This window comes from Chenopodium quinoa, unplaced genomic scaffold (genome assembly GCF_001683475.1).
Source record: "Chenopodium quinoa cultivar QQ74 unplaced genomic scaffold, ASM168347v1, whole genome shotgun sequence".
NCBI lineage: Eukaryota > Viridiplantae > Streptophyta > Magnoliopsida > Caryophyllales > Amaranthaceae > Chenopodium > Chenopodium quinoa.
Genome location: NW_018742345.1, coordinates 6,772,644 through 6,788,677, shown reverse-complemented (window position 1 = coordinate 6,788,677; position 16,034 = coordinate 6,772,644). Strand labels below are relative to the sequence as shown.

The 16,034-nt window shown below is 45.2% G+C and overlaps 1 protein-coding gene across 1 annotated transcript; it reads left to right on the top strand.

Moving 5' to 3' along the window:
* Positions 1 to 15,239: 15,239 nt before the first annotated feature.
* Positions 15,240 to 15,554, top strand: LOC110695159 (uncharacterized mitochondrial protein AtMg00810-like). Its single transcript, XM_021872380.1, has one exon. The coding sequence runs from the start codon at positions 15,240 to 15,242 to the stop codon at positions 15,552 to 15,554; it is 315 nt and encodes a 104-aa protein (XP_021728072.1).
* Positions 15,555 to 16,034: the final 480 nt, after the last annotated feature.

Below are 16,034 nucleotides of genomic sequence, written 5' to 3'. Positions count from 1 at the left end.
AGCAAACGTTCACAGATGCTCGGCTCCTGCTAGAGCAGAAGAAGAGTGACCGATTATCAGAGTCGGCTTCTACTTCAAATTTTTCAGGACAGTTTGCGAAATGCCTCGATGAGGCATACTCAGTCGTACCATGAGAGTCAGTCAGGCGGCACCTCCCGTCAGTCCGGCTTTCATAGTGCCCAGGCGGTACCAAACTTACCATTTGTGCCGCAACAACAGTATTTTATGCAGCCACCTCCATTTGGTGGACCTGCAGCAAAAAACGTCCAACCTATGGACTGGCAGCTACGGCTGCTTAGACTTGGTGAACAGCCGTCGGCCTTCTCCAAGGAAATTACTGAAGCCGCTCAGCCGGCCAAAGTAAAAAATGTTCTAGTAGGCGCCTATGACGGCACTACTAACCCAGAAGACCATCTGATGACATTCACCAACCTGATGTACCTTCAAGGGTTGGATGATCCCACTTGGTGCAAGTGTTTCCCAGCGACTCTCAAGGGAATTGCACAGCAATGGTTCGGCAACCTGCCGACTGGTTGTGTAAACAGCTTCAGGACGCTTGCTTACTTATTTGCCTCCAACTTCGCAATGAACATCCCTGCGAAGAAAACGACCCTTGATTTGGGAACAATTCAGCAGGGCGAGAAGGAGGGGCTTCGTTCCTACATCAGGCGGTTCAACCTGATGAGAATACAGATTCAAGGGTTACCGGATGAGGTAGCTTATACTGACTTTTTTAGAGGTCTCAAAGACGGGTCTACCTTCAAATTTGATTTAGTTCGAAAAAGGGTGGCGACTCTCCAAGAGGCCTTGATTGAAGCAGAAGCCTATATACAGGCGACTGATCTGTGTACGATGAAACAGTCGGACGGGAAGAGGTTCGACCAAAGAGAGGGACGACAGAAACAGTCGTCCAACAAAGATGAAAAAAGAAAAGAGGTCTGGGCGGCTGATTCCTCTAAACAGCCGGCCCAGAAAAAGAAAAAAGAATTCAAACCATACTCCCCAAAGTATGTGTTTAACAAGGATAACCAGTTTATCCTAAAAGAAATAAAGGGACGGCTCTCAATTGAGAAGCCGCTCCCCATGAAGGGTTCTGCGAGCAACCGAAACCAAGACAAAATCTGTGCTTATCATGATGACTTTGGTCATCACACCAATGATTGCATCAGTCTCATGCGGTACCTAGACCGCTTGGCTGATCAAGGTGATCTTGACACTTATGTCAAGAAATCTACGGGGAATACTTCCTCAAAAAAGCAGTCGGCCAAAAAGAATCAACAGGCCGACAGTTCCGATACAGATGATGCAGTCGTCTACACCATTGCAGGCGGCTTCTCAGGAGGCGGCCCCACTATTAGGGGCAACAAAGATAATATAAGGCGGTTAGATGTAAATTCCGTTCACCAAGAACAGCCGTCCAAATATACATTTCCTGGGATTGTCATCACTGAAGAGGATCTAGGAGGAATAAGGGGGCCGCATGACGACCCTCTCGTTATTGAATGTAAAGTGGCCAACCAGAGAGTTGGCCGAATCCTCATAGATACCGGGAGCTCTTCAGATCTCATCAGCAGCAAATGTCTGTCAAAACTGAAATATCAGACGGACTGCATACATCCGGCCTCCCACCCTTTAATAGGTTTTGGAGGAGGAGTCGTCCACCCACTGGGACGAGTAGATCTACCCATTCGCCTGGGCGAAAAAGGGGAAGGACGACACATGGTAGTCCGGTTCCTAGTGGTAGAGGAACTCTCGGCCTACAACATGATTCTGGGTCGACCAACCCTGAATAATTCCAAGGCTGTTATAATCCCGTCACTTATGCTGCTTAAGTTTGAAAGGGATAATGGAACAGTCGGCTCCCTAAGGGGAGATCAGAGGATGGCCCGAGAGTGCTATCTCTCGGATGTCAAGCCCACTGTTATGGCCACTGGGTCAAGTGGAGAAAAAACAGACCTTGACAATGTCAAGGAGAGTGCGCCTGTTCAAGAAACAGGCGACAGAAAAAGAAAGGCGTCCCAAACAGAGTCCGCAAGAAAAGCAAGAAAATAGCAATCATTGGCAGAGGAGCGGCCGGATGAGTTCCGCCCTCAGCCGGCTGGTGAGCATGCGGACCTGATATTAGACGACTCCCATCCTGACCGAACAGTCAAAGTTGGGACGACTGCTCTGAGAAACCTTGGTGACGACTTTCACAACCTGTTGAAAGAATACAAGGACATCTTTGCATTTGAAGTCCATGAAATGCCAGGCATTAGTCCTGATCTGGCAGTACACAAACTCGTTGTGGATCCGAAAAAGAAGCCGGTACGGCAAAAGAAGCGGAACCATGGTGAAGAAAGAGGTCAGGCGGCAGCCGCCGAAGTCAAAAAATTACTTGATGCAGGGTTCATTCGGCAATGTTACTTCCCAGATTGGGTTGCAAATGTGGTGCTTGTTAAAAAGCCGAATGGCACCTGGCGAATGTGTGTAGACTACACAGACTTAAACAAGGCGTGCCCCAAAGACAGTTACCCTCTGCCTAAAATTGATAACCTGGTCGACTCAACAGCCGGCCATGCCTTGATGAGTTTTATGGACGCTCATGCCGTTTGGTCTTAAGAATGCCCCGGCTACCTTCCAACGAATGATAAACACAGTGTTCTTTGATCAGATTGGGAGAAACGTCGAGGCATATATTGATGATATGATTGTCAAGACTAAACTTCAGAAAGATCATCTGACGGACCTCCGAGAAACTTTCGCCACACTCAGGCGGCACCATGTCATGCTCAATCCCAAGAAATGTGTATTTGGAGTTGAGTCTGGGAAATTTCTCGGATTCCTTATCAACCAGAGAGGAATAGAGGCGAACCCTGAGAAGGTACAGGCGGTCATTGACATGCAGTCGCCTCGTACCGTCTGAGAGGTTCAGAAGTTAACAGGTTGTCTGGCGGCCTTGGGAAGATTCCTAAGCCGATCAGGCGACAAATGCCTATACTTTTTCCAGGCAATTAAGAAAAAGGCAAGGTTTGAATGGGGGCCGGATGCTGAGGCCGCCTTCCAGAAATTAAAGGTTCACTTGCATTCCTTGCCGAGGCTGGTCAGCCCTTTGCCCAAAGAAAATCTCTACATGTACCTGGCCGTCTCTGATCATGCGTTAAGCGCTGTGCTCCTTGCTGAAAGGGACGGTTGTCAACTTCCGGTCTACTTTGTCAGTCACGTACTGAAAAATGCCGAGTTGAGGTATCCCCTAGTGGAGAAATTTGGTCTTGCACTCTTCATGGCTGTTAAAAAATTGAAGCCCTACTTTCTGGCACATGCAGTCGTCGTGTATACCGACCAACCGATCAAGCGGCCCCTTACCACCATGGAGTCGTCCGGACGAATGATCAAATGGGCCATAGAAATGCAGAGTCTCGAAGTTACTTTCGAGCCTAGAAAAGCAGTGAAGGGGCAAGCCTTTGCTGACTTTATTGTAGAGATGACTCGTCCTCCTGACTCTCAAGTTCCAGACCAAGTCTGGAAGGTATATGTGGACGGAAGCTCTACTTCAAACGGTTGTGGAGCAGGCGTCGTATGTCAATCTCCAGAGGGCGACAGGTTCGAGTATGCTCTACGCTTCAGTTTTCAGGCTTCAAACAATGAGGCAGAATATGAAGCTTTACTAGCCGGGATCCGCATGTGCAAAGCGGCAGGGGCAAGAAAAATAGACGCCTGTTCTGATTCGCAATTGATAGTAAGTCAGTACAATGGCGAATACGAAGCAACCCATCCGGCCATGATCAAGTATTTACAGGCGGTCCGACAAGCAGTCGGCTCCCTTGAGGATTTCCATCTGATCCAAGTGCCGAGATCAGAAAACAACCAAGCAGATGCACTTTCGAAATTAGCATCATCCGCCTCCTCCGATACTCCTCGAACTGTTTTTTGGGAAGTAATGGAGAAGAGAAGCATCGAGGAAAACCCTATTGGAATCCTAGACAGAAGCTCAACCTGGATGGATTCAATCAGGGCATATCTAACAAACGGTACACTGCCGGATGATCCTCAACAGGCGGCAGCACTGAAAAAACGAGCCTCCTGTTTTGAAATGATACAGGGAGAACTTCACAAGAGGGGGTACCTTCAACCCTTCTTAAAGTGTGTTACTCCTGAAAAGGGACGAGAGATACTAGATGATCTTCACTCTGGTTTCTGTGCTTCCCATATAGGTGGTAGGATGCTTGCTCAAAGGGCAAGGCGGCAGGGCTACTTTTGGCCTACTTTGGAAGCAGATGCAATGGAGATGGTGAAAAAATGTGACAAGTGCCAAAGGTTTGGCAAATTAATTCACCGTCCGGCTACTGACCTCACTACCATTCACAGCCCACTACCGTTTGCTAAGTGGGGCATAGACATTCTGGGTCCATATACGCCTGCTACAGGCGGCAGAAGGTATATACTTGTTGCCGTTGACTACTTCACTAAATGGGTAGAGGCGGAGGCTGTAAAGGGAATCAAGACGAAAGATGTAATTTCATTCATTTGGAAAAACGTCATCACTCGGTTCGGGGTTCCCATGTCTATGGTTTTTGATAATGGTCCCCAATTTGAGACGCCTGTTCTCAAAAGCTGGTTGGGAGACCAAGGAATTGCACATTACTTTGCATCTGTCGGCCGTCCACAAGCAAACGGCCAGGTAGAAGCCTTTAATAAAATCATATCAGACGGTCTCAAGAAGAAGATTGAACGAGCAGGCGGCCTATGGGCAGATGAACTACCACATGTTCTCTGGGCCATTAGGACGACTGAAAAAGGGGCGACTGGAGAAACTCCATTCCTCCTAACTCATGGTGCAGAAGCTGTTCTTCCAATAGAACACTACGAGCCGACTCTTCGAGTAATGCTATATGACGAAGAGGCAAACTGGGAAGCTATGCGCCTGGCATTAGACTCACTTCCTGAAAAGAGGGGCAATGCTGTTTTGCGCCATGAGATCTATCGCCTGAGAATGACTAGATCATACAACAAAAAAGTACACAGGCGTCCACTCAAAGTAGGGGACTTTGTACTTAGAAAAATGGAAGCAGTTGGTAGGGCTAATGAGTCTGGCAAACTAACTCCCAACTGGGAAGGACCCTACCGAATCTATGCGGAAGTCAGGGACGGTACCTACCGTCTGGAAACACCAGACGGACAACCGTTGCCTCGAACCTGGAATGTAGATAACCTTAAAAAATATTTTTTCTGAATGATGTAAAGTAAAGAGCTACTTAATAAAGTTTGCACTTACTATTCAATTTTGTATAACGAGGGGCATGCCGTCTGTACCTTTACAGTCGGCTACTCTCCATTGAGTATTTTTACTCTATCTCCAGAGGGGCATGCCGTCTGTACCTTTACAGTCGGCTACTCTCCATTGAGTTTCACTCTTTATCTTTAGAGGGGCATGCCGTCTGTTCCTTTACAGTCGGCTACTCTCCATCGAGTATTTTACTCACAATACTTAGCTAAAAAGATTAGGGCCTGGCCGATCCTGTGACTAACAGGCGGCTACCCTTCTTTTACTTAGCACCTACGTTCACCAAGAACTTACCAAGGCCACCGGCCGAATGATCAGACCAGGCGCCAAGCCACCTGATCAAATCTACAAAACTAATTCGACCTGTCCCAACATCATAGCAGGCGTCCGACGGCATCCCTCCGGATGAAATTCGTCGCAGAGAGCAGCTCCCTTTTGGGTGGAACATTGTTCTATAAACTAATTACACGGCACCTATACGACTGTCCCCAAGGGCAACCACGTAGCCGTTTTTGAGACAAGGATAACTCTATCACTAACCAAACCAGTGGTAGCAGTTGACATCTGAGTCAGATAACCGCCTGTATTACTTGGGATAAATGCAGGGGGTACCTATTGAGTTAATAGCCAACAAACATTGGCGAATCAAGGGGTCTAGCCGGCCTACGCCGCCTGGTACCTCTACTTCTCAAACAAAAGTGACGGCGACTGAGTAACTCCAAAGTTAACTCAGTCACTCCTTCAAATTTGGTATGGAATCCAAAAAGTTTGAGTCGTCCGCCTGTTTTAAACAAACAAGGGCACTCGAACCCCTATTCCTACTGGATAACCTATTGAGTTAATAGCCAACAAACATTGGTGAATCAAGGGGTCTAGCCGGCCTACGCCGCCTGATACCTCTACTACTCAATCAAGATTGTGACGAAGACTAAGTAACTCCTATGTTAACTTAATAGTCACTCAAACTTAGTATGGAGCCTAAAAGGTATGAGTCGTCCACTTGTTTTTAATAAACAAAGGCTCTCAACCAATACTCTTGCTAGGTTAACAAATAACGAGTTAAAAGCCAACATTGGCGATAAAGGGAAACAACCGGTACCCGCCGCTTGTTTTCCTACTTAATTCCCTGGCTACTAGGTAATTCTATTTACTTGGTCAAATTGAATAAAGAGTTCGAATACCGATTGATTAAATGGCCGACTGATCATCTATCTTGGAAACAGACAACCAGTCGTCCAGGGGCATAGGCGGCATACTTACTATTTGTACCTGTCTTAACGTTCGGCCATACACAACAGTCGGTCTAGTGAGCAAATTTCAAATACTTAGACAAATTTGAACCAAAACAAAAATTTGATTAAAAATGAGCTGGCCATAAAAGACCAGCAGAATATTCAAAACCCCGGCCCCCTGGCCGGGTAATTACAAAGCAAACGGCACGCAGGCCGTGAAAAGAAAAAATACTTAAAGCTTAAGAAGGGGGCAGTTCAGTATCAGCAGCAGCCGCCTGGTCAGTACTCTTCTTGCTGGACTCGGCCTTAGCTGCACCATCTTTTGATGCCTTACCCCCAAGTGGCACAAGCGCCACAACCGGCTCTTCCTCCTCCAACGCACCGTCCAACGCCTCTTCTTCAGCAGCCGCCAGGATCTGTTGATTATATATTTCCGAACACTGGCGGTACGTTCTTTCCCATGAGGCAAAGTCGGCACTGGGGAACAGTCGTTCCCAGGTCATGCGTTGGATTTGAGCGGAGTCTTCCACCATCTCCCGGACGAGCTCTTGTTTCTCTTGCTCGGCCTTATCCGAGAGCTCTTGGGTAAGACTCTTCTCCTGGTTCACCAGGCGTTCTTTTACGTTAGCCAAAGATTTCTCCATGGCTTCGTAAGAGTGCATTTTTTGGCGAAGGGGTTTCAGCTCGGCTTTAAGGTTGGTGACGGTCCCCTCCAGCTCGTCAACCTTCTTTTGGGCCGCCTCTAGCTGAGCCCGAACAGCGGCGGTCGCCTGCGCCTGATAATAAAGAAGATCAATGGTCAGTACTTCATTTTGGGCAATTTGAAACATTGCCTTATCACAGCTGGAGGCGGCCATAGCCTTTGCGGCCTTTACCTCTTTGTTTTTCCGATCAATCGGCTTGCGAAGGCTGTTGACTCGGAGCAGGGCCTAAGTACAAAGAAAAACAGGCGTCAGTTTCCAATCAAAAGAGTTAACAGGCGTCCTGGAACTCAAAAGCTCAAAAAGGTGCTAAGTATACCTCAGCTAGGACCCCTGAAATTCCATCAAGGTCAAGGGTGCCGGCACCCTTGACCGCCTCCCTGTCAGATGGAGGAACTACTTTAACCATTGACTTGGCTACCTCAACCAAGTCAAGTCCCTGGGGGCCGGCTGCATTAAGCGAAAGGAAAAAACAAGTTAGACCTAATCAAGAAGGAAGCAAGGGTGAGTTTTTACAAGCAAGTGTCCATACATCTAGGCGGCCCCGCCTGGGTTTTTGAAGAAGTGGCCGGCTGCTTCTCAGCCGCCACTGTTTTCCTGGAAGACCCAGGAGAGCTTGCAACAGTCGTCCTCCGGGCCTTGGGGTCCGGCTGTTGCGAGGAAGAAGCCCTTGGAGCGCCAGACTGAAAACAAAAAGAGTTAGTATAAGCATAAGACAACTAAAAGAGGAAGAGTTTTCAAAGCTTACCAAGGGTGCCTCCTTGTTAGGGGAGTCGGCATACGTCTGTTTCATGAGCGAGGCCCGCAATATGGCCGCTGCAGTCTTGGATGCTGTTATTTTACTCATGGCGTCAGCTGCAAGAAATAAACAGCAAAGTTAGTAAAAATCCCAAGTAAACAAGGCGTGAAAAAACAGAGTATTCGTCAGGCCGGCTACCTCTAGAGCACCGACTGCTGAGGCCACAGGCGGCCAAGAAGTACTCGTCATAGAGCCACTTGAAGCTCGGGACGCAGTTTAGGGGTACTTGCTCTCGTACCCCTGAAGTAGAGTTCACCCTAGTCTCTACTTTGAAGAGTCCTTTGTCTAGGATCTCTTTTTTAGCCTTTGGGGGAACAGGCGGCATGCTGCGGCCGCCTGCGAGAAGAGGCGGATCCCTATTCCACTTGTTAAAGCGTTTGTTCAGCTCCGTGTCTGAACCCTCGATAATAAGGAAGGTGTTCCGCCAATCTTTCCATTTGATCGCCTTACCTTTTGTCATAAGGTAACCCCTATGGCTTGTTAGTTGGTACCAGCCGGTACCTCCCGACTTAGGGGTCCGGCTGAGATAGTTCATATGGGCGAAAGCCTCAAAGCTTGGCTCCACCCCGTACATTTCGCACCCGGCCACATAGCCGAGTACGTTTACCCAAGAGTTGGGGGCTAGCTGCCATAACCCCAGATCATACCCATCTAAAATCCGCTGAACAGCCGGATGTAATGGGAAGCGCAGTCCAGCTTTGATGGCTGCCACATAACAGCCAAAGCAGCCGTCACCATAGCTGGTACCAGCCGGCCAGACGACAGTATCTTCTGGATCCGGCACAAACAGTAAAAATTCCGGGCCCATTTTGTGGTTAGCAATAAAGCTCGCTTCGTTGTCTTGCATAGTTGCGATCCGGCCCCGGGGTACCCTGCAGTAGTAGGGGGCGTTTTCCTCTCTGTAAGAGGCGGACGGCTCCGCCCAATTGTCCCCCTTCTCAACTGCATGAGAACGTCTCGCCTCTTGTAGGCGGCTATGTTTTTCTTCTGAGCCAGGAGAACTGTGGCCAGAAGAGCTGGACTCAGACTCGTCCTCTGACGAGTCCGAGGAGGACGACTCCTCCCCTTTCCTAGAGGGGCCCGCCTCCTCTCCCTTAGAAGGAGCAGAAGGAAACTTAGACATGTCAACAGTAAGATGGGAAGGGAACACCTTGGCCCCTCTCTCAGAACTGTCGGCTTGACAGTCGCCTCGTTCTACATCTGGCGCCTGGTCAGATGTTTCACTAAGGAGCACCCTTTGGGAGGAGCCGTCTGAGTTTGATATCATAGCAGTCTTTTTTGTTCTGGCCATCACGTTCTGCATAGACACAGATACAGTCGGACTTTGTATAAAGGGCAAAGATGGGTCCAGAAAAGGGCAGGCGGCACTCCTAGTCCTAGATTCAGCCGTCCCCGGTGACCGGCTGATCACTAACTTAGGGCGTGTCGTGTGCTTCCATGGTGCCATTTCAAAAAATAAAAAGAAAATTAAGAGTAAGAGAACTGAGTTACCTGAACGAGTGACGGTTGATGAAGTCCCGAAAGTTCGGGTCAGTCGGCTTGTCAGAACAGGCGGTAGGCAGAAAAAGTCCAAAATGTCAGAGCAAGTTCAGGGGTCCGAATGTTCTCGCAAAGTTCTCAAATGTGAAAATGACCGAAGTCAGCACTTCTTTTTATAGGCAAAGTGAGAAGGCGAAGGGTCGCTTCCAAATTCAAAATTTGGGCGGGAAAATCTCTCGGCCGTTTGCAAGGTGACACCTGTAACAGGCCGTCGCCTGTCACCGTGCGACATCTGTCACAGGCGACCCGTGACCAGTCACGTGCCACCTGTGAGGGGCAAATGATTAGGGGATTTTTATCCACCAATCACCGTCTGACAAGTGGACCAACCAGGTTCCGCCACGTGTCCTTCACGAAGGCCAACAGGAGCTTGCCACGTGTCAATCACAGATACGTCCTCTACGGACCACTTTAGACACGCCACGTGTCCACCCATGCCAAATGGGACAACCGGCCATCAAGGCCCAATTCAGTCTAGAGGCCTGATCAGCCCTAGGTTTACCTTAAACCTAGAGAGTTGCACGCTTCTCAAGGCTATAAATACTCGATTAATCCTCATTAATCACGGAATCGAATAATCAAGAGATTAAGCAGAGAAGCACAGAGTTATTAACAACCGGCTAATCTCGCTTACGACGCAGATTACCAACACTAAGCACTCTCACCTAGAGAGATCTCATTACTTTAATTTCTGTATTAATTACTCCTTAATCAGGTACTAACTTGACCGTTGGAGGCGGAGCTCTCAGGAGTCTCCGTTATTTTGCAGGTACAGGCGTCCGGTTCCAGTCTCGGAATTGTAACTCTCCCGCAGGACATCAGAAAACCCCGAAACACGTATGATCTTTACAAGATTCGAACATGCAACCTCAAACTCTTATATTAAATGTTTCACCAATAAGCTATGATATATTTTATGTATTCTTTGTCAAACAATATTTATATATCTAGTGTTGAAAAGGCTTTTCGTATCGATTTTTAGGATTTAGTGGCGATTGTAAATGATATGATTTCTCAAAATTATATAAATGTGTAAAAATAGTGTTGATATGTATTATTATGTTTTCCGTATCGATTTTATATGGGAACATGGTGATTGTAAAAATGATACAACATCCTTAATTATTTCACAAACATACTTGCATATTGTAGTGAATGTAAAATCGCTACGAAATAATCGCTACGAAAAGAGATTTTTCTTGTAGCGTGACAAATTGATTCTCTAATTTTGGGGTTAGTATTTTTAGAAAAATACACTTGAGACTTGTCTACACTAACCTGGGATCCAGATTCAGCACAAAAATTTTCCAAGCACTCCTTCATAATAGTCGCTTGCTCCACTCTTGCTTCACAGAATAAAATTAGATTATCGGCAAAAGCAATGTTAGAAATTGGAAGCCTATTTCTACTAGCTCGATCCGGCTTACAATTGCCCATATTAATCTTAAAGTCGATCAAATGTGCAAATCACTCCATACAAATAACATATAGGTATGGAGACGATGGATCTCCTTGCCGAATGCCATGACTAGGACTGATGGACTCCATAGGCTCACCATTCCACAAAATTTGTAATCTAGCTAAAGTGAAATATCTCATGATGATGTCCACCATTGGTTGCGGTAGCCGAAGTTCCATAAGAGACACCCTAATAAAGCTCCATCTCAAATGATCATAAGCTTTTTTAAAATAAATTTTTATTGACATACACCCCTTCCCACTTTGATTGTTTTTTTCTTCTCATAATATGCACCATATCTTGGATAATAATATTATTTCCGTTATTTGACGTTTAGGCGAATTGCTACATTGAGTTGGAGAAATCAAAGTTGGTAATAAAGGTTTGAGCCGGTTCAATATCACTTTAGTTACCAACTATTGGAGAAGATATCAATCAATGGAGTAAATTGATATATTTTCCTTAGTTATCTTCTCCGTATAATAATATCTTTGACTTGTATCATTGTAATCTTCCTAATTAGTTAGGCATATATTCCTTGCTAGCTGTAAATAATATCCCCTCATAAGGATATTATTATTTTCCTTAGTTAGTTTATTCCCTGCACATATTTAGACTATAGCTTGTAATATATATAGTTGACGTTACTTTTGAATATAATTATCAATCACCATTCATTCCTTCTTACATGGTATTAGAGCAGGAAGATTCAAACTCTTGATTTTTTTACCCCACGCTTCCATGTCTTCCAATACAATCCCAAATGAGGTTGAACCATCCTCTCCTCTCATTATTGTTAACCTTACCAATGTTCTCAAACTCACAAATGTGAACTATCTTTCCTGGAAACTTCAAATAGAAGCCATCCTTGTTGGTCATGGGCTCTTCAAATTCCTTGATGGTTCCCACCCAGCACCCGCACCAACAATTACCAAAGACCTTGTATCTTCTCCAAACCCAGCCCATGCCACATGGGTTAGACAAGACAAATTGTTGTTCGGTGCCTTTCTCAGCACTCTTGAATCCAACATTTCTCCTCTCGTCTCCAGAGCCACAACAACTAAGGAGGCATGGGACATTCTAGCACACACTTTTGCTCGCCACACTAGAGGCCATGCCAAGCTACTCAAAGCAAACCTGAAATCCATTACAAAAGGAACACGTACAAAGCATTACGGAGTACATGAATGCTATACGTGTTTATGCCGACCAACTTGCTGTGCTGGGTGAGCCTTATAAGCCAGATAATTTGTTTGAACGGGTACTCGAGGGCCTTCAAGATTCCAACTATCAATCGGTAATAGATGCAACAAATAATCGTGATACCTTGATTTCTTTTGATGAACTACATGAAAAACTGCTTATCAAAGAGGTTAGTTTACGTACAAATAACACCCCCACCCCGCTACTCGTCACTTTGCCTCACATTCCTCACATCCATCATCAAATGATACTCTCAATCGTCCTACTAACCATCAAAACAAGTCTGGACAAAACTATAAGAAAACTCATATCAATGACAAGCCTAATGGGCAAGGGTATAAAGGGAGGTGCCAATGGTGTCATGCTCATGGACACTCACTATACCGCTGCCATAGTTTCCAACAAAAATTCCCATCTGCCAAACCTACTCTCCCACCCAATTCTAACCCTCCACCTCCTCCTCAAGCCCATGTCGCCACGGCTACCAATAATGGTGCACCATCCTCTTGGCTCTTGGACACGGGTGCTACTCATCATGTCACACATGACATGTCCAATCTTTCCCTTCATCACCCATATGATGGCAATGAGGAGATTGTCATAGGTAATAGAACTGGAGTGTCTATCACTCATACAGGTTCTCTTTCTCTTCCCACTAACTCTTCTAAAACTATTCATCTTTCTAATGTTCTATGCGCTCCTAATATGACCCGCAATATTATTTCAATTTTCCAATTATGTCTAGACAATAATCTTCTCATAGAATTCTCATCCGATTATTTTCTTTTGAAGGACCGACTCACGGGGGCACCTCTTATGAAGGGTCCAACTAAACAAGGAGTTTATGAATGGCCATCTCCATCAACTATTTTAGCACTCTCTACTATCAAAACCCCGGCAATAAATTGGCATCATAGACTTAGCCATCCATCTTTATCTATATTTAAGCACATTATTTCAGATTTTAATCTTAATGTCTCTAGTTCTTTATCCTTCAATTGTAATGCTTGCCAATGCAATAAAAGTCCTAAACTCCCATTTGCTCAATCTACTTTAGTTTCCCACTCTCCTCTTGACATTGTCTACACTGATTTATGGACCTCTCCGGTTCACTCGCTTGATGGATTCAAATACTATGTCATTTTCATTGATCATTATACCAAGTATATATGGTTTTATCCCCTCAAAAATAAGTCCGACACTAAACCAGTTTTTATTCATTTCAAAGCCTTAGTTGAGAAATACTTTGATAAATCAATTAAGGTTTTATATTCGGACAATGGGGGGGAATATGAAGCTCTAAAATCCTTCTTAACTATAGATGGAGTATCCCATCTCACATTACCCCCACACACTCCCGAACACAATGGCTTTGTCGAACGGCGACATCGTCACATAGTTGAAACGGGACTATCTCTCTTATCTCATGCACAATTACCACTCTCATTTTGGTCCTATGCTTTTTCAACTGCTTCTTACTTAATAAATAGGCTACCAACTCCAACCCTTTCAAATAAATCCCCGTATCATTGTTTGTTCGGGTCTCCACCCAATTATCTCAAGTTGCGTAATTTTGGTTGTCTATGTTATCCATGGTTAAAACCATACACATCTCATAAATTAGATCCAAAATCAAGACCTTGCATATTTATTGGGTACTCAAAAACACAAAGTGCATTTCATTGTTTAGATCCAATCACTAATCGTATTTTTACATCCCGCCATGTTCGATTTATTGAGAATGAATTTCCTCACTCACAGCTTATAAAAATGCCTTCACCTACTACTACTCCAAGTCCAGACTCTTTGTGTTCAATCTCGTTGCCTATTTTAAAAAATCCCATTCACATGCCAATGCATGATCATCAAGATTCTTCTGGCCCAAGTCCACTAACATTAACTCCATCTAATTCAACTCATACCAACTCCTATCCTACACATGTCTCTAGCCCACTTGATACTACCCAACACTCACCCATTACCCCACTGCCCAACACTACTCCAAATAGCCCCACCTCTTCTACCCACTCTATAACTCAAGCTCAACTCATTTCCCCAATACCCACACCGCCCCTACCATCTAATCCTACACCCTCACTTATAGATACTCTACAAAACCCATCTCTACCTCTTTCACCTACCCCTGACACAAACTCAAATAACCAAATAACTACTCAACCAACCCAAGGGATCATCACGAGATCCAAACACAACATTTTTAAACCGAATAAAAAGTACGTAAACAACACCTCTGTTCATTCTAAGCCGGAGGTACCCAAAAACTGTAAAACAGGCTTTACAAGACCCATTATGGAGGAAAGCTATGGAGGAGGAGCTTGCCTCTCTTCATAATCTTGGTACTTGGGATCTAACATCTCCGGATACGGTTCGTAACATTGTCAAGTGTAAGTGGGTTTTCCGCATAAAATACAAAAAGGATGGTTCGATTGAACGATACAAAGCTCGTTTGGTTGCAAAGGGTTTCCAACAACGCCCTGACATTGATTATACAGAGACTTTTAGTCCGGTTGTTAAACGGGCTACTATTCGCACCCTTCTCAGTTTAGCAGTTTCTCAAAATTGGCATCTCCGCCAACTCGACATTAATAATGCGTTTTTACAGGGACCACTACATGAAGAGGTTTTTATGTCCCAACCTCTGGGCTTTATTGATGCTAATTTTCCAACTCATGTTTGCAGGCTCAAGAAGGCTATATATGGTCTCAAACAAGCCCCACGGGCTTGGTACACTGAGTCAGCAAATTATTTGATTGGTAGAGGGTTCAAACGATGTGTTTCGGATACATAATTATTTATCCTTCATCATGCTACTACACCTATATACCTTATTGTGTATGTAGATGACATTATTGTAACCGGGCCCAATGCTACTAATTTAAATATGTTTCTCAAAGACTTTGCTAACAGGTTCTCCTTGAAGGATTTAGGTGAACTCTCGTACTTCCTTAGTGATGAGGTCATGCCTTCTTCTCATGGTCTATTTCTCAGTCAACGCTGATATATTATTGATCTTATTGATCGCATGGGTATGCTTGACACCAAACCGACACCTACTCCTATGGTCACCACACAACATTTGACCGCCAACTCGGGTGTTGTCTTAGAAGAACCGAAGGATTATAGAGCAGCTGTTGGAGGTCTCCAATATCTTACTCTAACCCGGCCAGATGTTGCGTACACAATTAACAGGCTATCACAATTTATGCATCGCCCCACCTCGGATCATTGGTTAGCTCTTAAACGCCTTATGAGATACTTAAGTGGTACACTTGATAAAGGGATTAACATATATCGTGATTCACCACCTACTTTGCATGCCTTTTCCGATGTGGATTAGGCAGGGGATAAGGATGACTACACATCAACCATGGGTCATGTTGTCTTCCTTGGGCGCAATCCTATTACTTGGTGCTCTAAGAAACAAAAGTCACTAGCTCGTTCGTCTACTGAGGCTGAGTATAGGTCCGTTGCCACTACTACTGCTGAGATTATGTGGGTTCAAAATTTACTCACCGAACTAGGTGTTAAGATTACTCACACACCGGTGATTTACTGTGATAATCTTAGTGCCACTTATCTTAGTGCTAATCCTGTTTTCCATTCAAAGATGAAGCATTTGGCAGTTGCATTTTACTTCATCCGTGAGCAGGTACAAAATGGGACATTACGTGTGGTACATGTTTCCACCGGTGATCAGCTCGCTGACTTCCTCACTTAACCATTATCTCGACCCCGACTCGACGTTCTCTTGACCAAGATCGGACTATCTGATAGCCGTCCGTCTTGAGGGGGCATATTGGAGAAGATATCAATCAAT

Coding starts and splice junctions, on each gene's coding strand:
- LOC110695159 (XM_021872380.1), top strand. CDS start 15,240: ATGGGTATGCTTGACACCAAACCGACACCTACTCCTATGGTCACCACA.